This window comes from Xiphophorus maculatus, chromosome 7 (assembly GCF_002775205.1).
Source record: "Xiphophorus maculatus strain JP 163 A chromosome 7, X_maculatus-5.0-male, whole genome shotgun sequence".
NCBI classification, from domain to species: Eukaryota; Metazoa; Chordata; class Actinopteri; order Cyprinodontiformes; family Poeciliidae; genus Xiphophorus; species Xiphophorus maculatus.
The window spans coordinates 26,238,384-26,262,483 of NC_036449.1; the positions used below are offsets into that span (position 1 = coordinate 26,238,384).

Genomic DNA, 24,100 nt, shown 5'->3' on the forward strand with positions numbered 1-24,100 from the left:
GGCCTCTGGTAGAGGAGCCGAGCTCAGAGGATAAGAACCACCTGCGGTGGGTGAGAAGGGAATTTTTTTATATATATATATATATATATATATATTTATATATATATATGAGCATGCAAATAGCTAATAGAGACAGAAATAAAAAACAGAGAATTATTTTTTCCCCAACAGCTAAAATTCTAACAGTGGTGATGCAGTTGGTGGAACTGTTACTTTGCAGAAAGAAAATCCTGGACCACTGTGCATCCCAATATAACCATTTTTTTTTTTTAATCCTCATATTCATTTAAAATAGCCACCATTGAAAATGTCATACCTCCACAATCAACAACGATGTACCGAGTTCCTGGAGATTGGTCCAGTTTGCTTTCACCACGGTTTTCTGCTATGAAACCCTCTAATGGTAGTTTCTTACAGTGGACTGAAGCTGCTTCTGGTTCCAGAGCAAACACCAGATTGTGTTTAGTTCCCTCTGACACAATTCCTGCCTGCAAACAATGATAAAAGACTCATATTTTTGAAACAATAAGGACATGGTACCGCTGTGGTGTATAACAGTCTGTGGGTTTTACCTGAGTTGCAGCTTCTCTCATGAACTGTTTGGCTGAATGATCCCAGATTGCAGGAACCGTCAGAACCCAGGTGAAGTCAGAGGCTGTGAACTTCTTTCCTTCAGTGTTTTGTTGAATGGTCTTCAGAGCGTCATCTTTCAGGAATCTTAAAGCTTCTGTAAAAACCTTCAGAGCCTTCATTTCCCTCCTATTGGCTGCTTTGATTGTCAAGTCTGTGCTGACTCTCTAGAGATATTTGATAATTATATTAGTTCAATGAAGAGAAGCAGAAAGAGATCATCATACTGAAGAGAAAATCCTGCACTGTCAGAATTTTATTTACATATTGTTTTAATATCTTAAGATATTAAAATGTAGTTTAATGGTTTGAATTAAATTTAAAGCATTTTTCTGTAGCCATAACATTCTAATGATAATGTAAGATATAAAATGTACTTCAGTGATTACAAAGCTCAATTATATCATTGTTGATAAATATTTATTACTCACTTTGCCATAGAGTGACATCTTAAAGCAATCAAAGAAGAACATTGCTCTGCCATCTTTGCCTGATGTTTTTAAGTAAGTCTGTTTGGCTTTATATCCGAAGCTGACAAATTGTTGATGTTCATCAAACAGGATGCAGGTTGGAGTCTTTGGGGTTTCTAGTCCAACTTCTTCACCCCAAAACTTCACATGAGGGTTTACTTCTTCGTCTCTGGATGTCAAACTAAAGGTATATCCACTGTATGTTGTTCCAAAGTCTATACTTATAATGTAAGATTCCCCCATTGCTGGAACAGGTCCTGCAGGTTGTGTTGTGTTGAGGAAAAGAATCAGGAACTGAGAGGCAGGTGTTTCAGGTAGATATTTATATTTTCTCTTACTGGGCAGGACTGACTGGAAGTCCAACCCTTCAACGAAATGACATCTTGATTATTATGAATGTCATCTGTGACGCATCCAGTTTGAACAAAACAAAACAGAGCAACAGGAAAGTGATACAGTTGTAACTCCAGGTAAATTCATTAGTTCAAGCAGAGTAATAAAATTAAGTTGTTTTATAGAGTAGGTGTACTTTATATTTTAGACTAAAGACATTTTTACTTATCAATCCAATAAATCAGAGCTAAAACATACAAAAGTTATAAAGTGTTCAGAGGTCAGCACATTGCATAAAAAGAACTAAAGGTGATATTAAACATAAATCATCCAAAAATAACATTGATTTTGGTTGATAATTATTTATATTGGCCAGAGTTGACATCAAAGCACCTTTCTTTATCACCTATCTCATATGTACAGCTGGATAATTGCAGAGGGACACGCAAAACTACTTAAAGAACATTTCTGTTAATAAGCTCAGTGGTGTTCTTGAAAAAAGCAACACCATCAGTCATTTATGTTTGTTTTTGAGGACTAATAATGGACATACTTATGTGTGCACTTAATCCAACAATTCAGGACTAATTCTGTAATTTCTGGGACAATTAAAGAATATGTAATATCATGGATGGTATCATAATTAATACTCTTGTTACTTTGAACAAACAGATGTCTCTTATCTTCATTCTCACAATGAAGTAAGCTAAAGGTAATTTCACTTAGAAACCACATATAGATATATTTAATCTCTTATAAATACATAGTGTGAATGTCAGGTGACCAATGAAACAGAAATGTCTCTTAGTAAATCCTGTTTTATTATATGTATGTATAGTATGTACAGATCTAATTTAGATGTTCAGTCACACTACCCCAGGTAGTGCTATCATTACTGTGTGAATGTGTGCTTGAATGGAAATGACTGATTTCATGTTAAGCATCTTTGAGTGTGCTAATAAAGCACTACATCGGTCTGATGTCATTTTATTTTAGAACAAAGAAGAAAAACTGGTTTCCCTAGCAAATGGTTCTGTGCCTCAACAAATAGTGAGGTTCTTCCTCCCACATTCCATCAACACTTTCTCTAAATTCTCTCTAGGTGTGAGTGTCTGTGTGCATGATTGTTTGTCCTGTGTTGCTCTGTGATGGGCTGGCGACCTGTCCCGGATGTACCCCACCTCTCAGGTCCATCCTCCAGTGATCATCCGCTCCAGTCATCTGCACCCTCTGTTGGCAGCCTGGAAAATCCAAGAGAGGTCACCAACCATACAAGAACTCCACTGATTGCTGCAGTTGTTCTATTTGTGTATAACAAGTGCTCTATAAGTAAAGCACTTATAGAGCTTTACTTAGAGCTTTTATAAGCTTAAGTTTTATTAGCTTATAAAACTTTTATAAGCTTTTCTTATAAAAGCTTAGAGAGCTTTTTTATGCTCTCTATATAAGCTCTATATAAGCTTTACTTATTAAACGTAAAGCTTATTAAAGCTGAGGCTCTTTAATGACAAGAAGCATCTTAAACTGAAAGTACAGAACTGATAACTTGTTTTACTGGTCAAACATGCTGGTGAAGGTTTTGATACACTTTGTGATACATTCAGCAAACATGTTGCAATCTGAAACCAAAAGAAAATGTTCAATCAGATCTTCAAGTTACAGTGGCTGTACAAAGTATTCATCTTCTTGGATGTTTAACCATTTTTATTGTTTTATCAGCCCTGGCTCCAGTTTAGCAGGGGGCATCGGCTTATTTTGAGGGGGCATGGTAAACAAGGTTTTACTTTAATATGAATACAAGCAAACCATTATGTAACCTTTCAAATAAAATAACCATGTTTATTAGTACATAATAAACAATAAGGATGTAAACAATGACATGTATAAAATGTTGAGTAATTATGTTCAAATTTACATAAACATTAGCTCATATGTAGCAAAAATCTAAGAATCTAACATTTCCAATCTCTGAAGTTTATTTCTTTAAATGCAAAATCAATCTACGTAGCAATTATTTCTGAAGTAAATGACAACAGTACAGTGCAGTAAAATTACTCATATAAGTACCTTTTTTCCCCCAAAAAGTTGCCAAAGTAAATGTAACCTGTACTACCCACTTTTGAACGTAAACAAGCTTAAATTGATATATTGGCATTAGCTAGTCATCTTTTAGCTAACCTAACCTGCATCTGACAGAATTACTAAACTCACTCAGTATAAGTTTGGGGGAGGAGAAACTGTGCAAAGTTCTTTGCATTTTGCTGGTTTGCTGCCATTATTCTGACATACACCTGTGCAGCTCTGCACAGCAGCATGTTTCCCTGTCACAGATGTAAACCCGGTGCAAGCGTCTTAGCATTCATGTTGCGTTTAAAGGTGGCTCGGAAAAACACATTACGATGTGATGATGACTAAACAGTTGTAACGGCGGAAAAAAGTGACTACCCCACAGATATGGGAAGTGCGGAAGCCTCTACTGCATCAAATCGAGATAGTTGGCCACTCTGAGGTAAAAAAAAAAAAACAGCCTCCAGTCCAGGTTGGGCACAGCTGACTTTATGGGCGGGCAATGCCCTCCAATGCCCACCCATGCCACCTGGCCTGCTTGGTATTCAGCTCTCCAGAGCTATTGGGCTTCATACAGATTCTTGGATAGTAGAAATGATTACATGTTCTGACCACATAATGTCAATTGATGGGTGATTATTAAGATTTTGCTAAACTGCAACGGTCTGAATCAAGTGTGCCAAAGCAGGAAAACATCTGAGACTTGAAGGACAGTGTGCCTAGAGGACCAGGGTTGAGAAACATGGTACCACCAAGTGTTTGCTAATTGCAGCGGTTGCTAATCTGTGGGTGAGGAGGGGTCATTTATGGGGTGGAAACTTGGCTGGGAGACCGCAGCTCTACAGTGGAGCATTGGGAAAATGTGCAGCCTATTCTATTAAAAGATAATATCCCCATCATTAATCAGGCCTTTTTGACATTTCTTAATTTTTTTGTGTCTTCTTTTTTGCTCTTGTTTGTATATCAGAATTAATTGTCATGAAGTTTAGGCTGACCATATGTACTGATCCTGACTCCCTGTCAGTCCTGTTACCATCAGTTCTGTGAAGCCAAACTTTATCTCTAGATCAATCTGACGTCCAGTCCAAGTGATGTGTCTGGCAAGGGCGTAGGTTTGGTCTAAGTTTTGGTGGGACCTTAGAACTTACTGAACTAATCAATGTAGATTTTCATTTATTTATTTTGTTTTTGTTAAAGAATACATCTGTTTCTTTTTTTGTAATTAATATGGCAAAAATTGGTCGGGACTATTTTATATCCCTTGAATATTGGTCGTGACATGTCACGACCGTCCATACCCAAACCTACGCCCATGGTGTCCGGTGACTCAACAACAAATGAGCCAATTTTTTCCACATCTGCCTCATCCACATACATGGGATTTTTTTTCTTTGTGCGATAAAATCCAATAATTATTTTTGTTTGGTCTCTTTCTAAAGGATATACTGTGAGTGCTCTGGTTTCATTCCAACCAACATCCTCATCAATTTCAACTAGTTTGCCAAAAAGATCACCACAGAAGACTCCATCTTTGTTTTTGTATTTCTTGTCCGCCCTGTGCTTCGACTTCTTAAACCGCTCTGACAGATGTACTCCATAAGTATAGGCACTTTTTCTTAATGCCACTGCACCTTGGTTTCTTCCAAACTCTACAGCTCCTTTCAAAATGGCTTCTTGGGGCCTAAATGGACACAGAACTTTGCACTTGTCAATAAACTCATCAATAACGTGTCTCCGTAGATACTGACTTTCAGTAAAACCTCCCACTAACAGAATGTATTTAGTGTTCGCTGTTTGGTACAAGATTCCTCTGAGACTCTTAGTGATGCTCCACAGACTCTCTTCAAAGAAAGATCTCAGTTTCTGCTTTGATATTTTGATTACTCCATCATCATAAGATGCTCCTTGAACTCAATTAAAGTATTCTTCCATGTCCTGTTTTTTCTGAGCCATCATTCCTAGATTGATCTTTTCTTTTGAAAAGTGTGAAGTCATACATAATTCTTCTCACCTCCCTGGGATACTTTTCTTCATACTCATCCCAGATTGAAGGAGAGAATATGTCTCTGAGGAACTCTTTAAATTTTCTGTCCACAGTTTGTCCTCCCGTATCATTTCCTGAAGCTTTATGCAGCTCCTTCAGAAATCCTCCTTCAAGCACTTCATGAACAGTGATGTCAATGGTTCATGTGACGTCAATGTAGATTTTTACCTTTTTGTACAAAATTTACAACAATACTGAGTATATTTCAGCTTATCTGAAAAGAATAAAATCGCATACCATTTTATTTTATTTTTCAAAGTTTTATTTTATGCAAAATAAAATAAAACTCTGATTCCTCTGAGGGGGGTTTGCCAGAGTACCATTACTGGCAAATACTCAGGCGTCGAAGTGCTGGCAGTCTGCTCCTCTTAAGCTCCAGGATAATGGGAAGATGAAACTCGGGTGCGCTGAACTGCAGGCTCTCCCCTCCAGGGTGAGACAGAGAGTATGGGCCCATGTGTGATATCTATGTTATTTTTATCACAAAGTTATTGATGATCACTGATGTACATTTTAAGTTCAGGGGCTTTTTCTGATGGCCAGAGTTAAGAAGTAAAGACAAAATTATCTGAAAATGGTCAAATAGTGAAGCAGAAAGAAATGTCATGAAAAATAAAATCTTTAGAAAACCTGAAAATCAAGCGATCATGATCACATTAAAGATAGTCTGACTCTCCTTTAATAATTTATCAATTATTCTGATCGGTTTACAGTCATGTTTAATTATAATGATAGATTATCTGAAACAACAGCTCTGCTGGTTTTACATGAACACATTGATAATTAAAAAACCTTAAAAGTATTTTAACAAACCAATAAAATATTTAAACATTTTATTGGGTATTTAACAACCTGGTGTTATTTAACCATGTTGTAAAAACAATCTGGTTATGTTATTTAAAACATAACCAGATTGTTATTTTAAATGATATCAATGACGGAACATCTATGAGTTTGTGTAGAAAACTTAAATTTAACTGTTGCTTCCTGTTTCTTTTGGTTTTCGTATCAAATCATCAGTTTTCTAACTTTTATCCAGCATCATGTTTGAGACTAAATTCTAATTAACCATTCAGCCACATTTTTAAATTCAATTTCAGTACTAAACCCAGATCTGATTACTGTTAAACCATCAGAATCAAGAAATCAGGTAAACAGAACCTGCCTAACAACATGAAGTAGGCGATGTCATGGTTTATTCTAAATAAAGTTAAGAACAAATGAAAAACCAAGTTATTGAGATCAGTCTAGAAGTTCAAATTCAAAAATACTCTTTTGACTCCAAAGTGAAATTAAATAAAGTTAGAAAGTCATTTCTAAGGTGGTAGAGCCTCAGTGAACAAAGTGAAAGTTATTATTCATAAATAGAGAAAACAGTGAACAGTGATGAACCTTCACAGGAGAAACTGACCAACCAAAATGACTCCAACATCAACGACTCAAAGAAGAAGAAGAAACCAGAAATATCTAAAGGTCTGCAGGCCTCACTGCCTCAGTCAAGGTCAGAGTTCAAGTCAATGTCAAATTTATTTGTATAACTTAAACGACCGCAGATGTCCAAAGGTCAGCCGAAAAAACCCAAACTCTTGTGACCTTCATTCTGGTTTTTGGAAAACCAAAAGCAGCTGATAATTCAACAATAAGAAAAAGAGACAGACTTGGTAAAACTGACCTTCATGGGAAAGTTTAAGACCAGAAACTAGTTTCATAAAGGCCCGGTCCACAAGAGGTCTGATGATATCCAAGATTTATAAGAAAATCTGATAGACTCAAGAAAAGCTGAAGGAAACCAGGAAGTCTGCCCCTGATTGGTTAAAAATCTGTTTAAGATGCTGAGACATCGCCTCAAATATGAAGTAATACTGGAAAACTCTCCAATGTGGCTGGATTAAAATTATTCAGCAATAAAGAGTGAAGCAAAATTCCCCCTCAGTGATTTAAAAGATTTATTCCCAGATTCTGGGTCAAGATTGAAACAATCAGTTATTAGATTGAGGAGGAAATTATAATTTCTCAGGTTGGTTTTAAAGATGGGTGAAACATTTAGGAACAAAAATGTAATAAATACTTTTACATGATTTGATTCCAAACAATTAGTCCAAACAGATCACCTAAAGAATCCATTCATATATTACAGTTGTCCTGTAATACAGACCGAAATCTGTCAAATGCTTGTATGCCAGACGTTATAGACACAGTACCGTTACAGCTGGTATCAGGTTCTGCTGCTCCTGCAGGTTGATCCTGTGAGTCTCTGCTGTGGTTCTGTGTGATGAAACCATCAGACTGAAGCTTCAAACACCAGGTCAAAGATGCTTCTGACTCCAAAACAAACATCAGTTTGCTTTTAGTTTCTTCTGTTACAAGACCAGCCTGGAGGAGAAACCAAAAGTCTGATTCTGCTGAACATTTCAGAGCTGATGTTGACTTTAAAAACATGATGTTACCAGAGTTGCAGCTTCTATTATTAACTTTTTCCAAAAATCCTTCAAGATGTCAGGAACAGTCAGCACCCGGTGAAGTCATCAGCTGTGAACTTTCCACCTTCTGGATGAGATCTGATGGTTTTCAGAGCATCGTCCTTCAGGAATCTCAGAACTTCAGTAAGAACCTTCTGGGTCAACATCCACTTATCGTTAGCTGTGTAGATTATCTTCCTCCAGTATCTCTGTGAACAGGTTCAGTCTGTTAGTTTATATTCAAACCCAGGTTAGTTTATCAAATCTACTGATGGTGAACTACTGTTAGTCCAAGCAGAAACTTATTTTTTTAATGTGCCGAACAGCAATTATTTTTCTGTTTAGGTTTCTCTGTTTGATTTAAATATGAAATAACAGATTTTACAGGTTAAAACAACAAATCAGAGATGGATTCTGTGTTTATTTAATAGATATATACTATATATATATATATATATATATATATATATATATATATATATATATATATATATATATATATATATACTGCTCAAAAAAATAAAGGGAACACTTTAAGTGTTAAACACCTGTTTAAGTGTTCCCTTTATTTTTTTGAGCAGTGTATATGTGTGTGTGTGTGTGTGTATTTTTTTGCTTTTTCTGCTGCCCACCAGCAGAAAATACATTTGAGTCCTTTGTGTGTTCTCTTTAGTTCTGTAGGTTTGCTGTGCTGTGCTTGTTGATTTAGGTTCTCTAACAGTTAATAAGTTACATTTTAAAAATATTCTTGATATTTCTCTTTCCAAGACTTCAATAAAAGGTAACTATGGGAAGAGAGCTGAAATTTTTGGTTCCCCCCTCATAACTTTAGCAAATAAAGAGCAAAGGTTTCCATATTCACAGCATTTGTTGTTCATGAAGAGAGAAATAAAACTTTTCGGTAAAAATAATTTCTCCCTCAATAACATTAACAAATTATTTCGGACAGCTGAAATATTTGGATCCCCCCTTAACCTTGATAAATAAAGAGCAAATGTTTCCAAATTCTCAATGATTGTTATGTGTGGACCAAAAATGAGCAACTAGAAATTTATTTTCTCCAGTAATCTGTCATATTTTTCATTAGAACAAGATTTTCCAGAAAGCCTACTCTCTCATCTATTCAGGAAGTCTAATCTTTGTGCCCTGCTATCAGCCAGCTTCCCTCCTCTTATATTGGCAATGAAAAATTATAAATACACACAATGTGTTTTGTCCTTAACATGGTAAGTAAAACTAAATAACTACAGATAAATGTTCTTCTTTCTTGGATCCAATCATGTTTTCTATGAACACACCAGAACACACAAACCGTTTTTGGTGACTGACTTATTTGTCAGGCTTAAGTGACAAAAGTTGGAAAAAGACTGATTCTCTTGGCGATTAGAAAAAACACACAACTGTGTAAGAAGACCTCCACAAAAACCTAGTTTATTTATTTATTTTACAATGTTGTTATTGTTGTTCTTTAAGAGCAGCTGCCAATAAAAGTGAAAGTTACAACTTTAACATGATTATACGAGTTGTTTCACTGAGAAATCGACCAGAAGTGCCATGAAAATGGTCGGATCCGCCTCTCTGGCTGCAGTGACGCCCCGACACAGGAGGAACAGATTTTCACACAATAGTCTGAGTCAGGTGATGCATTTAAATACACCTCATTATTCATGAGTTCATTTGCATTGAGGAGGAATCTGAGGAGGAATTTTGCATGCCAAGAGGTGCAGGTGTGATTTATAAGGGGGAAGTTGCTTTCTGGTGTGAATGCAAATGTTTTTAGAAATCAGGCTTTTTTTTGACAAGGAATATTTTTGGATTTTGGGCGTACCTACACATTTACTATGATACATGTGGATTTTTTTTTATAAATGAGACCCTAGGTAAAATTCTGCTTTTCTGAAATGCTGTTTGTGCAAAAACTATCAGACTAATGGTGTCGCCTGGCGCAGTGACGCCCCCTACAGGCTATAGACATCGACACAAACATAATGAGTTTGAGTCCTCTCTACCTTTGCTGCTTGTCTTTCCCCCCTTACTGTCAAATTACTGATGAATAAAGACCACCAATAGAAAAAACAAAACAAAAAAAAGCTATTAGACTACAACTGGAAATGAAAGATATATTATTATAATTATAGAGATCCAGTGTTAAGACCTACAACAGGTGAAAAACTGTGAAAGGAGAAGAGTTCAGGTTTAAAATATCTCAGATAATTCATATAGTGATTCAGTTTCAAAATGAGAAAACTGGTGTGTTCATAGAAAACATGATAGGATCCAAGAAAAGAAGAACATTTATCTGTAGTTCTTTACTTTTACTTACCGTGTTAAGGACATTCCACTTGAAGTTTTCAAAGAAATAATGTTTTTCAGCTTCTTCTCCTCTCATATTATTAAATGCTGTTTTAGCTTCATAACCAAACTTCATAAATTCTCCGTGTTCATCAAACAGGATGCAGGTTGGAGTCTTTGGGGTGTCTAGTCCAAGTCCATTACTCCATCTCTTTATCTGGGTCTCACCTCCTTCCTTTCTGGGTTTAACATTGAAGGCGTAGCCACTGAATCCTGAACCAAAGTCTATGGCTATGATGAGAGAGTCAGGTCCAGCTGGATGGAGAAGAGAAGAAAGTTAGAATATAATTAAAGAGAAGTTTCTGACTGTTTTCACAATAAGTTGATACTGTAATAAAATCATAGACACAATTACATTTATTAGTTTAATCCTGCAATTGAAAAACTAAACTGAAGCATCAAATTTCAGTAATTTAATATTTATTTTACACGGATTATACTGGTCCACCGGTCCTATGATGAACTGGTGACCAGTCTGGACTGAACACCAGTCTCAGTCAATGGTTATAGGAACCAACAGCTCAATGTCATATGAATGGATAAGTGGGTCTGAACAATAGATGGATGAAAGGATGAATACTGATACTGATTAAAATGTAACAGTTCTACATAAAACCCAGGAAATACATTTTGCTTCATAGTCAATTATAATTAGTATTTCTACTGTTTATTACATAATTTCTTTCTTTATTATTATATATTATATTCCTGCAACATATTTCCTCATTCTAACCTTCATATTAATAACTCATAATAAGGACAAACTCCATTATTAAATATATTATCTATGGAATATGATCTATATTTACTGCACTGACCTTTGACATCAAGCAGCACATGTTTCATGGTCAGGATTTTTCCTGACCCATATTTGTAAACGGTGCAGCTGTAGGTTCCTGTGTCTCTCTTTGTTGGATTCTTCAGGATCAAACTGTAGTCTCCAAATTTACCTTCTTTCACAATCTTCGTTCTGTCTTTATATTGATCGTGTCCAGACCAGTTCTTAAAATCTACAGAACACATAAAGACCTTCCTGTAACATGCATGGACCGTCCTCCCAGTGTTGTGTCTCCATGTTACTGTGACGTCTTTAGGCAGACAGGCTGCAGTTTTAAATGGCAGCAGAACAGACTCCTCTCCTGAATCCACCTCCACCCTGTAGACTGAGAAACAAAACAGATGAGCTGCACTGACAGCAGTAGAACTGATGATGTTGATGTTCACAGTAATGGAGCCTCAGTGATATTCCAGGAGAAAAACACTTCAGTCACAATGTGGAACTCAGGATTTATTGACCAGATGCTGACAGTGGATCCATGTGATCTAAACTTCCTTTCAAAGAAACACAGAAGAAAAAACTCACTATCATCCACATGTTAATTCATAAAGAGAAATCACTGCAATGTTTCTGCTTTTTAACCAAAAGATAAACTACATTGCTGTTGTTTCCAACTAACAGAAGAGAAAAATATTTGATGGATCCAAAGCAGAGAAAAGTTTCAATAACTTCATGTCATCATCCTGTAATGTGGGTTTGATTTGTATTTAGTGGATGAGAAAAGACAGCAGGAATATTCAACAGGACAGACAGAACTCTGGTTCTGGGAATTTAACAGGATGAGTGGGTTAAACATTTTGATTAAGGAACAATCCATTAGAAAAGTTTAACATCAAGTTTTAATCATTATTAGGTAATTATTATGTAATTTGAAAGTTTTGTGCTGCACAACATAAATCTTACAAATGATAATCACTCTGATAACTAGCTGAGTGATTATCATCACATAGTTTTGATTAATACAAACTTGCTGGTTTGCAGCTATGTTGCTGTGAAAGTTATCCAATCAGGTAACTTTAACTTTAAAACTTTAACTTTAAATACTTTACACTGCTTCTGTTTCTGGCTTTATTTTGCCAGAAACAAAAAGAGTTTAAAGTATTTCATCATATACCGTAGCAGAGGAAATAAAAGAAACTGTAAAAATATTCATGTGTAATTTTAACGTTTTAATCTTTCATATATAAATATTTCCAATTTTGAATTAGTCAGTTTTGGCCTTTAACAGCAGGATTATGATATTAAAATCAAGAAAGATAGATTAAATCAGACAGGATGGGGAAAAATGGAAAATGAAAGCAAAACAGAAGAAAGCCTTTTCCCAGCATGGACACAGTGTCTGGTTAGAAATGATGGGAAGATGGATGGAACCAAACTCAGGACAACCCTAGAAGAAAATCTGTTAGAGGCTCAGAAGAACTTGAGACTGGAGTGAACGTCCATTTTCCAGCAGAACGACAATAAACCTAAAGCTGAAGCTACAAAGTGACAGTTTAGATCAAATCAGATTCATGTGTCTGAATGACCAACTCAAGTTTTATTTCTAAACCCAGCTTGGTTTTTGTCGCACAGACTTATACATTACAGCTTACAGACTCTGTTCATCCTGTGTGACTGATTTCTTGCTTTGGTACAAAGATTTCAGTGAAGCTCATGGAGATAAATCTCCAAAAACCAGACAGATGTGATATCAGTGAAAGATGGTACAAAATATCGACTCCAAGGTGCTGAATACCATTATTTGACAAACTGTTCATAAGTTTATTGTTTTTAATTTAGCAAACAATTATTGATTTCTTTTCATTTGACAATGTTGTACTGTGTGTTGTTCTTTTGCATAAAATCTCTAAAGGGGAATGAAAACTTTTGTAATGTATTATGTTAACCGTGAAATAACACGGAGACTTTAAGGAACACGGACATATTTTTCTAAAAGCAACAACTCTGAACCTGAACAGTCAGCTGAACTAGAACTCCGACACCAGAGCTGCTCTACTGTTAAGCTATGGGCTTGTTGTTCCTCGGGCTTCACAAGCAAAAAGCCTGAACCATAAAATCCCAGTTACTCTGACGCTAACGACAATAAACCACGTAATATACTTGAAAATATGGTAAAAATATTGTCCGTTATAATGGATGAAAAATGTTTAGATACTTAAATAGCACATTTTTACAAGAAAAATGTCAGAGAATATTGCCTACTAGCATAAGCTAAAGCTAATGTTAGCCACAAAGTTTAAAGAAAGTAAAACTCACCTTTGTATCTGTGAACGTATAATGAGGCGTACATCTTAAAACCTTTCTCCAGCTTACTTGTAGGGACTTTGGATCGATGTACATCATTAACTGTTACCTTGGACAAGTCCTGCAAACACCCAGTGGAAAGAGCCATTTTCAATAGATCGGAAACGACAGAGCCGCTTTTCCCCGAACGCGGAAGCTGAGGTGCAAAGAGCCCATTAGACTTAGTTGAACTGCCTATGTCTGACCCATAAATAATGAGACTTTATAAAGGTAAAGTATTTATTTACCAAATTTCAGAATGAAAATGAAAGTAGACTGTCAGGTCTAAATACCTATTAAAGACACATTAAACAAACACAGGAAAGACAAGAGAGTTAGATTCTTTGTTCTCGCGAGGAGAGCAGACAGAGATGTGCTTTCAGTTACAAATCTCCAACCGCTCTGAAACACATTTGTCCCCTCCTCGCTTTTATTGCTTTTAGGAACCCTCTCACACTGGGCGCTGCAACTCTCAAAGGGCGGGGAAAACAATTCATCACAAGTTGCAGCGCTAAATGACATTCACTATCTAGACACATGTTATCTACACTCTAGATTCTTCTGCTCCAGGCACGGCGTCGAATAGGACACGTTGTATAGCTTCAAAGCAACGGCTTTGTAGCACAAAGAAGAACAAAGCAGAGTTTATTGCAGGACTGATAAACTCAGCTGGGAGCAACTAGCACCTCTGTCTCGTAGGAAGTCCTGCAGGGCAACAACTGCTGAGAGTAGCTGTCACCTCTATTTCCCAGGGAGGCCTTAGGAAGGAATCAAAGTTATTTAACACACAGAAACATTACCCATACTTAAATTAGGAGTAAAAGAGAAAAAACATATAAGTAAAATTATCTAAATGTAACTACAAGGCTACATGATACAACGAATATTTGATAATTATTAAAAACAATACAATTTACCCAACATAGACCACATGTGAAATTGTGGAATATACCATCACACTGAATAGTGTTACTAACCGACCTTATGTCGGACTGAATGAGTAGAACTTAAAAAAAACAGGTATTATCCTTTTGCATTTTCTTTACCCTTTCAAGTAACCAGAAGAATAAAACAAATAAATAAAAATGCAACAGTCTTAGTCAACCACCTGGTTTACAAATAGGGACTTTCCCTCTCTTTTAAATGCTTATGGAGTTCTAACTTAAATTATTTTGAACAGTCTCGAAAACATAAGAGTCCTTTAGTCTTAACACAATACACAGAAAATAAATGATTTTAATTAGTGGGCCCAACAAAAAATAAAACAAATGAAAGCCGGCAATATAGTCAATAAACCCTCGTTGCAGGCCTGATAATGACGCCACTCACCACTGGTCCTCAATCCACAGTGACGGGTTCATATAAGGTCCTGACGACTCATCTCTCCAGGTAACAGTCAGTTAATCCACGCCTTTCTCGGTAAAGGCGGAGGAAATCCAACAGCGGGCCCAGCACAGGCATAGGTAGTCTCTCCCTCTCCACGGGCTCTTATGCAGACCTCCAGCATCCAGCTAACCGTCCGCTTCGTCTTCGGTCCATCAGCTGTCCCTTGGCGCTAGTGCTCAGCTAAGTTGTTGCACTTTTTAGCCGGTTTTCCACCAAAACGGCTCACCACAGTTCCAGCAAACTCCACCGAGTCCCCTTGTAGTCTCTCCTCTTCTCTCTCTTTGCTTCTCTCTCGGTACTCCGGTTAGTCCCGCCTCCCACTCAATCAGAATTCAGGAAAAGTGTAATCACCCAATAGCAACTGACCTTAGGCAGAACAACCAAAAAAACATATACATAGCACTCTAGTCTTTCACATCTCGTGTTGAGCTGTACTTTACATACAAACTATACAATAATTGTTCGTTCTTAAAGCGACAGAACACAATATTTTAATAGACCTTTTACTTCAACTGTTTATTTTCTTTGTAATGAACTCTTGCCCATTTCAAACTCCTACTGTGACCGGTGGACTTCTGCGTTGTGTGTTTATAGGACATAAAAACACCGAGTCTGAGTTTGGAGGCGGACCCCGTTTATTCAGCCTGTCAATCAGGAGATACTAGCATTAGCACGTAGCATGTGCTCCAGTTCTCCAACCCGATCTCTTCCCAGTGGAACGAGTAACAAAAGGGCGCACTAACATACCTGTCAATCAGGAGATACTAGCATTAGCACGTAGCATGTGCTCCAGTTCTCCAACCCGATCTATACAAAATAATAATGTTAGCATGCATCATATGTTATAAAGGCGTAATAGCAACTCGAATGAAAATATTGAAACACCTAACATTAATACAGAAGAAAAAAAATAAACATTTGAACAATATAAATGAAAGGATTATAATAGATTATAAAACTTGCCTCTTCCCAGTGGAACGAGTAACAAAAGGGAAGAGGAAATGAACAACTTAACATTTATAATGGTGCTGGAGGACCCCAAACAAAAGAAGAAGAAAGTAGGGCGGAGCTGGAGGACCAAACCCCTCACAGCAGACACAGAGGAACACAAAGACAGACAAGTATAAGAGGACAAATAAATTAAAGAAAACATTTTGTGAAAATATACAACTAACAATATAGACCCAGTTACACTACCATAGAAATTTTTATATCTTATTTTAAGATATTATGTTGCATACATTAAATTTGTTATTTTTCAAAACAACAATAACATATATATTCCTGGGAACCCAGGGGGTTACACCCTCCCCGTCCTAAATGTCTAGTTGTCCACTCTCAAAGTCGCATCTTGCTGCTCTGTGAACTGGGATATTGCAGGGCGGATAACAGACAATATTAGGATCTTCCTCAGTGTCTCTGGTTATGTATATCCTCATCCCCCTGTGCACAATGACCAATGGTTTGTCAGTGGGCTTTCCAGGCTCATTGTAGCTCAAACGGATGACAGACTTAACCAGTTGTTTAGCAGAAGTAACTCTGGTAGAATCAACTTCATCATCAGACACACTAGATGTTGGGACGTCTCCCACTTCCAGTCCTGTGTCCGCCTCAGGGTCCGATGATGAAAGTATAACACCACTGGTGTCCTCTTCTAAAGCTGCATCGTGGTCAAGCAATCCCTCCTCATTGCATGACAGAGTAGCTCCACCAAGATCTCCTTCAGAGATGACATCAGATCTGTCATTAGCAAGGGACAATAACTGGACAGTTGGAGGATGTGTTAACCAGGCATCATGGACAACTCCTCTGCAGTAATATGGAGGGGTGTCTTCATCATCTTCCGAATCTTCATTTCTCACTTCCTCTGCTGAATGCTGCACCTCATACTTTGCTTTAGATACATCAGTGGATCTGGTGGAAGGTCTCTGGGGCAGGCAGCTAATTTCAGGAATTTCTGGAATCCTCACCAGAAATCCTATTGATAACAGATGGTCTCTGTGAAGAGTCTTTACTACACCTCGTCCACTTTCGGGTTTTACCCGATAAACAGGTAAGTTAGGGAGCTTTCCAACAACCACATAAGGTTGCAGATTCCACTTCTGCTTTAATTTGCATTTTCCAGGGATTCCCAAGGCTCGAATAAGAACCAGATCCCCTTCCTCCAGGTTCTGGGGTCGTACCCTGCTGTCATAGCCTCACTTGTTTTTCTGATGATTCTTGTTGGAAGCCTCGGTCGCAAGCTGGCAAGCATGACATAACTCTTTTCTCAGTTTGTCCACATATTGATGATGTTTCATGACTACTTCTCCAGCTTGAGACAGACCAAAACACACATCCACAGGCAGGCGAGCCTCTCAGCCAAACATCAGGAAGTATGGCGAAAATCCTGTTGCCTCATTACGAGTACAGTTAGAACCATAGATGCCACATGCTGACTCCATTTCTGTTTGTCCTTTGGATCAAGAGTGCCCAACATACACAAGGGAGTACGATTAAAGCGCTCTGGTTGAGGATCCCCTTGGGGATGATAGAGTGTGGTTCTTGATTTCTTTATCCCCAGCATATTAAGGAGCTCTTTTATCAGTGAACTCTCGAAATCACGACCTTGGTCAGAGTGGATTTGGCATGGGAGGCCATAGTGCACAAAGAACTTTTCTCGCAGAACTTTAGCAACTGTAGTAGCTCTTTGGTTGCTGGTAGATATGGCCTGAGCATACCGAGTAAAATGGTCGGTAATAATGAGAACATTGGACACCCCACGAGAATCTGGCTCGATTGACAGAAAGTCTATACAGACCAAGTCTAATGGGCCTTGACTTGTGATCTGGTGTAGGGGACTCGTTTTGCAAGGCAAGGTGTTGTGAGCCACGCATACCCCACAAGTCTTGACATAATGCTCAATGTCGTGTGCCATTTTTGGCCAATAGAACCGATCCCGCACCAACTTGGTTGTTTTTTCAATACCGAGGTGCCCAAAGTCATCATGCAACTGCTTTAATACTTGAAGCCGATGTTTTGGTGGAAGCACCAACTGGAACACTTCCTTCCCTGTAGGCCTTAACGTCCTCCTATACATCAGTCCATTCTTTATCTGCAACTTTTCCTTTTCTCACTGTAGCAGAATGGCCTCCTGATGATCTGTCTGGAAGCTACAAGGCCATTTTCTGGATTTTATCTCATTTTTAATCTTTCCAATAGCTTCGTCTTAGTCTTGTTCATTTTGTAGGTCTGTCATACTGAATTGTTGCACTGGGTTCTCACCAAGAGAGATGGGGTACACATACAGATCAGGAATGGCAGATGGAGATACACCCAGTTGATCCACACACTACATGTTTTCAGAGACCCCAGCGACACTTACAGTTTTGCATAGGGCTTACACTCCAGATAGAGGTATCCACCACTCCTCTTCAGCGTTTGCATTTCTGGAGAGCAGGTCAGCATCAATATTCTCCCTGCCTGGCCTGTACTGTATACCAAAATCATAGGTGGACAGTGCAGCCAACCATCTATGACCTGTAGCACTAAGTTTGGCCGTAGTAAGAACATAAGTCAATGGGTTGTTGTCGGTTCTCACGGTGAACTTGGCTCCGCACAAGTAATCGTGAAACTTATCAACAACAGCCCACTTGAGGGCAAGAAACTCAAGCTGATGGACCGGATAATTTCTCTCAGAGTTCCTCAGCTTTCGACTGGCAAAGGCTACAGGACGCAAGCCTTCTGGATGTTCCTGGTTGAGCACAGCACCTAGCCCATCAAAGCTGGCATCCACATGCAATATGTAGGGCTTAGTTGGATCTGCAAATGCCAGGACTGGCGCATTTGTAAGACACTGTATTATTTTCTTGAAAGCAGTAGTACAGGCCAAAGTCCACCTGTCTCCAAAGGGTTCAGATTTTTTAAGGTAGCCAGAGTTGGAGTTAACTGCTTTCTGTCCTTTTTTAACAGGAGGGTAGCCTTTGGTTAAGTCTGTCAGGGGTCTCACAATGGATGAGTAGTTGGCAATGAATCTTCTGTAGTAGCCACAGAAACCCAAAAACGACTGAAGGCTCTTAAGATCTGTAGGTTGTTTCCAGTTAAGGACTGCTTTGATTTTCTCTGGGTCGGTAGCTATGCCTGAAGCAGACACAATATGGCTGACATACTTAACCTGAGGTTGACAAAACTGACATTTATTAATAGACACCTTCAGACCATATTCTTGTAATCGGTCCAAGACTTTGAGGAGACGTTCCTTGTGTTCCTCTAGTGTCCGGCCAAATACTATTAGGTCATCCAGGTATACTAAACATTGCATTAGGTTCATGTCTCTGACAGCCTTTTCCATTAACCGTTGGAAGGTAGCCAGGGCTCCTGTAATGCCTTGGGGCACACGCTCAAACTGGAAGAACCCTAGGGGGCAGATAAAGGCTGTTTTGTCCTTGTCTTGGTCAGCCATACAAAACTGGTAATAGCCATTTTGAAGATCCAATACAGAAAACCAGAAGCTTCCTGTCATACAATCCAATGCTTCATCAATCCTAGGAACTGTGTATTGATCAGGGATTGTTCGTGCATTCAGGGTGCGGTAATCAATTGTTACGACTGGCTCAAGGTCATGGCAATAACGGGAGACCATGCAGGGATTAAAGTGCATAAAAAGTAATATTTATTAACACAAACAACAATGGATTGAGGATGTTAGTATCAGTGGTGTAATGCAAATGTTTGGATGTGATGTATGAGTGCATATGGAGTTGTTGATCTGCAAAAACAAAAACAAACTCAAATGTGCAAAAGGAGGGGAGCTGAGGCCTGGCAACAAAACACCGCAAGCATCAAGGCAGAGTGGATGCCGATGGCGACCCAGAAGGTGGAGACAGCCAAGTTTAAATGCTCTGTGCTCCAAATGAATAAAATCAGCAGCACCTGTAAAGGGGAGGAGCACAAAGACAAACAGGACACCTGCAACCCAGCCCATAAGGCCCAGGGCCGTAACATCAATACACATCTGGATGGAGCCATTCTTTTTTTCTTGCAATCACGATGGGCGAAGCATAAGGACTACATGACTCCTTTATTATTCCTGCTGCCAGCAGTTTTTGCAGATGGCTTCGGACGTCACCCATATCCGCAGGGGCAAGACATCTTGATCTTTCTCAAAAAGGTCGCGAGTCACTGAGGCGGATGGTATGTTTGACTCCTCTGGCCAGTCCAACATCCCATTCCTCAAGGGAGAACACTCCTGCTTTCTCTGATAGCTTACGAGCAAGCCTCTCCTTCCAGGCACTTGTGATTGGAGAGTTGCCAAAATCAAACAATCCAGGATCTATTGTTTGACCTGACTCTTTGGCTTTGTGCAACTCGGTCACAACGTTGGCTTTATGAATACATGCCAGAATGGTGCCTTTAGGGATGGCTTTGGGTTTTATTGTCTTGTTTTTTAGCACCAGAGAGAAGTTGTTTACATTCATGTCAGATGGTAAGAGAACACATGGTGGCACCATTATTCCATGTGGGAGAGAGAGCTGCTCAGGAGGCTCAACCACCAACATATCCTGCTCCCAGGACTCTTTTGCAATTACTTTACAAGCGGCCAGGGCTGAACCACCAGGGGGGACCTTAAGAGGTCCAGGACCCATCCATTTTATGTGTCCAACGTTATCATCCAGCTGGCCTGGGGGGTGTTTCTGTTTAAATGTCTTTGGTGTGCTGACAGAAACTCGCCATGACTGAGACTGTCCATGGCATTCTGCTTCATCTGGAGTCTTGGGCTGGTGATGAAAGCGACAGGCGTTGGTTCCCATGATTACTGGGGCCTGATCTGGACCCTTAGGATCAGAGCAGACTAGGTCTAACACTGTCGTTGGCTCCGAGTGAAGACCATCCTCAAAGGACTCAACATTCATAGCTATGTAGCAGCATAAATGGTACGCTGCCACTTTAAGGCCAATTTCAGCTGCTGCATATAAGCAGGTCTCTACCTGTCACAAGACTACTTGCGTCATGACGTCAACTCATTCTGCTTCCTTTGTTTGCTGAACTATGCTGGGTACGTGTGGCTGTTTCTTTGTTTGTCAGCTTTTATCGTAGCAATTAATGCAAGTTGGTCTGATCTGTTTAGCCTCCCTTGCTGCTCCTATTGAGGAATTTAAAGGTGCCTAAGCTCATAGAGTATATAAATAAAGGTTAAATAAGACTCGGAACTCCATCTGCTCATAGTCAAAACGAGAAGAGATTTTAATGCACATCTGCCCAACTAAAACATCACATACACATCGTTACAGTAGTCCCAAAATCTGTCTTCCTTCTACTTCTGGTATTAGTTTTTTATAGGATCCGAGCTCTGCTGGTGTGTATTGGAAAGCCTCGACCAATGGCGTTGCTTTCCTCCATTTACGTAGTTCATTTGGCTCCTTCTTACACTGGATGTGTATTGGAAGTTCCTTGGAAATATTAAGACCTATTGACCTCCAACATCTGCTCCATTTCAAAGGTGCAAAACAAGTCAATTATTATCCTTATCTATCCAAACAGTTTATTTCCCAGACATTCTTTCCGTCTCATTTCGGCTTGGTACGCCAGGGGAAGCTGGGAGCTAGGTCAAATTGACCTTCTATGGCGCACGATTTCCTCAGTGCAAAACAACTCCATAAAGAGTATTTCCGCTCTTACATAATCCCAATCCATTTGACACAATACATTTCTTTTAGGTTAAAACATATCTTAGTGCGAAACCAACCAACAAACATAATTTTAACTATTAATATAATTATATTCCTCTACACTCCTCCAACTCCTGGACCAATCTGTTCGTTTGTTTGTTTGCTGCCGGGAAGGTAAGCGCTAGCGTGGCTAGGTAACATCCATCTCATGTAAACGAAGCCTTTACGTAGTATTTTGTTACAGCTGCGCTGCATAGGCGAACTTGTGGATCTGTTTATCTGGCAGTGTGGTAATTTACAGGTAAGCAGCTACCATAAGTCATAGTTTTTATCAGCAGTTGTATTAATAATCTACTCTATTTTTTAGCCTCCTGCTGAGTCCCTGATGACTATTATATTTGGATGTACACTCGCTGCTGTTTTGCCTACGATAAAATGTTTTAAAAGATTTGTATGAACTTTCCCCCGTTGCCGGGAGCATTGATGGCACTGCGAACGGGATAAAAAGCAATATTGTAGTGCTATTGTATCACTGTTTTACTCATATTGTTTCATTTTTTGTCCTTGTTTTAGGGACTGAGGCTTCTGTGGTGGCGGTGGTGATCCCTGGTGGCAGTGTCTTGTCTTGTGTGTTTTGTTGGAGCACCCTTTTTTGTGTGTGTTTTTGTAGTGTCTAGGGTGATCCCTTTTTCTTCACTAGATGTTGCCCCTTTCCTCACTACTCTCCCCCCACTGGTAAGCCTCAGTTTCCTTTGAAATTTAAACATTTTATTATAATCAACTTCATTAAAAAGGCATTCACTGTTTTAACCATTCAATTTCAGGTTGTTCATTTAAACAACATATTGAAGTTTAATAATTTTTTTGTAGAACTGTCTGAATCTTGTCTCATTTCCAGTAGAACGTACCTGTGTCCTTATTACCATTCTATTTTCCTGGAGTTATTCCAAGTGGCGTTGTCGGTTTCCCCTATCGTAAACTTTAACATCTTACATTTGGGTTTCATAATAAAGAAAATCCACCCCAGGTTGCCACAGCTATATAGCCCTTGTATGGATAGCAGGATTCACTGAGTCCCCAAAGGGCCAAGCTGAAAATAAGATGGAGAGGTAAGTGGGACAAATGGTCTGTGTACCAGCTTTCAAATATTATGGTAACACTAGAACCACTGTCCATCAGGGCATTGGTTGGTTGACCTTCAATGATTACTTTACTGAGTGAGGCCTCCCCTACTAGTCCCTTAGGGATACCTGTAGCATGTTGGGCATCTACTGCATTCCTTTTGACAGAGCAGTTGGTGCTTGAGGTCTCTTTTTCCTGTTTGCTTGTCTCATTTGGTGACGTCTCACTAAAACCAGGAAGATAGAGCACATAACACCAGTTTTAAAGTCCCTCCACTGGCTCCCTGTAGCTCAAAGAATAGACTTTAAAACACTGTTTTTAGTTTACAAATCACTGAACGGCTTAGCAACACAATACATTAAAGATCTACTGTTGTTGTATCAACCTTCCAGACCTCTCAGGTCTTCCAGTTCTGGTCTGCTCTGCATCCCCAGAACCAGAACCAAACGAGGAGAAGCAGCTTTCAGCACCTATGCACCACAAATTTGGAACAAATTTCCAGAAAACCGTAAAACAGCTGAAACACTGACTTCTTTTAAATCTCAACTAAAAACCCACCTGTTTAGGATTGTATTTGAAATGTAATCAATTACAAATTTATTGATGGAACTTGACTTAATGATTGATTCTATATTGCATTGTGATTCTGTGTTTGTTATGATGTAAAGCACTTTGAAATGCCTTGCTGTTGAAATGTGCTATACAAATAAAATTTGATTGATTGATTGATTGATTGATTTCTTTTTTGTCTTCTTAGAGAACAAATCAGTTTCTGAATGACTTTGCCATTGTCTTCAGGGGCTGTACAATGAGTAGACACATGTCCTCCTTCCCCACACCTGTAACAGAAGAAATCTTCTTCGTCATGGTTAGTGCGAGTTGTTCTTTGGCTACTGAGGTGAGGGGGAGCTTTATTCACTTTATTTGCGTTGTTTTCTGGTCTCCATCTTGCACCTTTAGTCTGAGGAGGATTTGTGTGTGTCACAGTCATCATATTGAGATGATGTTGCACATCCTCAACTTGTTTTCTTAAACCCTGAACTTCATAATTTTTTCTGGGTTTCATTTCATCTGTGTGGAATACTTTTTGAGCATTCAAGGTGGCTTTTAACTGACCAGTTGTGAGTTCAGACACTTGGGACTGCAGCATCTTGACTTGAGCCTGCAGCTCCTGAACTTCAGATTCTGACTTATTTTCATCTTCCACCCTCACCTGCCTGACTACTGGTCTAGCTGAAGGAGCAATATTTTTCTTCCTCACTGATTGTTGAAACTCTTCTTCTCTGATTTTATTCAACAGTGTCAGGAAGGGAGGAGGATTACGCTTTCTTTCTCTTAGGCGTAACTGTAGTAGCAGTATTTCGGACTCTGTGGTTCCACGAAGGAGCTGGTCCACACGTGCACTGTCCCTCAGGTTGGGAGTTATCCCTCCTCGCTGAACAACTTTTGTTAACTTTCGCTCCACTCTC

At 38.9% G+C, this 24,100-nt stretch overlaps 1 protein-coding gene across 1 annotated transcript; it reads right to left on the bottom strand.

Moving 5' to 3' along the window:
• Positions 1–6: 6 nt before the first annotated feature.
• On the bottom strand, positions 7–20,651 carry LOC111609285 (heat shock 70 kDa protein 12A-like; the record flags this gene model as incomplete). The annotated part of the gene is made up of 7 exons (XM_023336638.1): positions 20,435–20,651; positions 11,174–11,365; positions 10,478–10,610; positions 1,062–1,212; positions 573–797; positions 317–488; positions 7–41 (listed from the first exon to the last, which is right to left on the bottom strand). Coding segments are annotated over exons 1-7 (1,125 nt in total), but the record flags the coding sequence as incomplete, so codon positions are not given.
• Between the last annotated feature and the right edge of the window lie 3,449 nt (positions 20,652–24,100).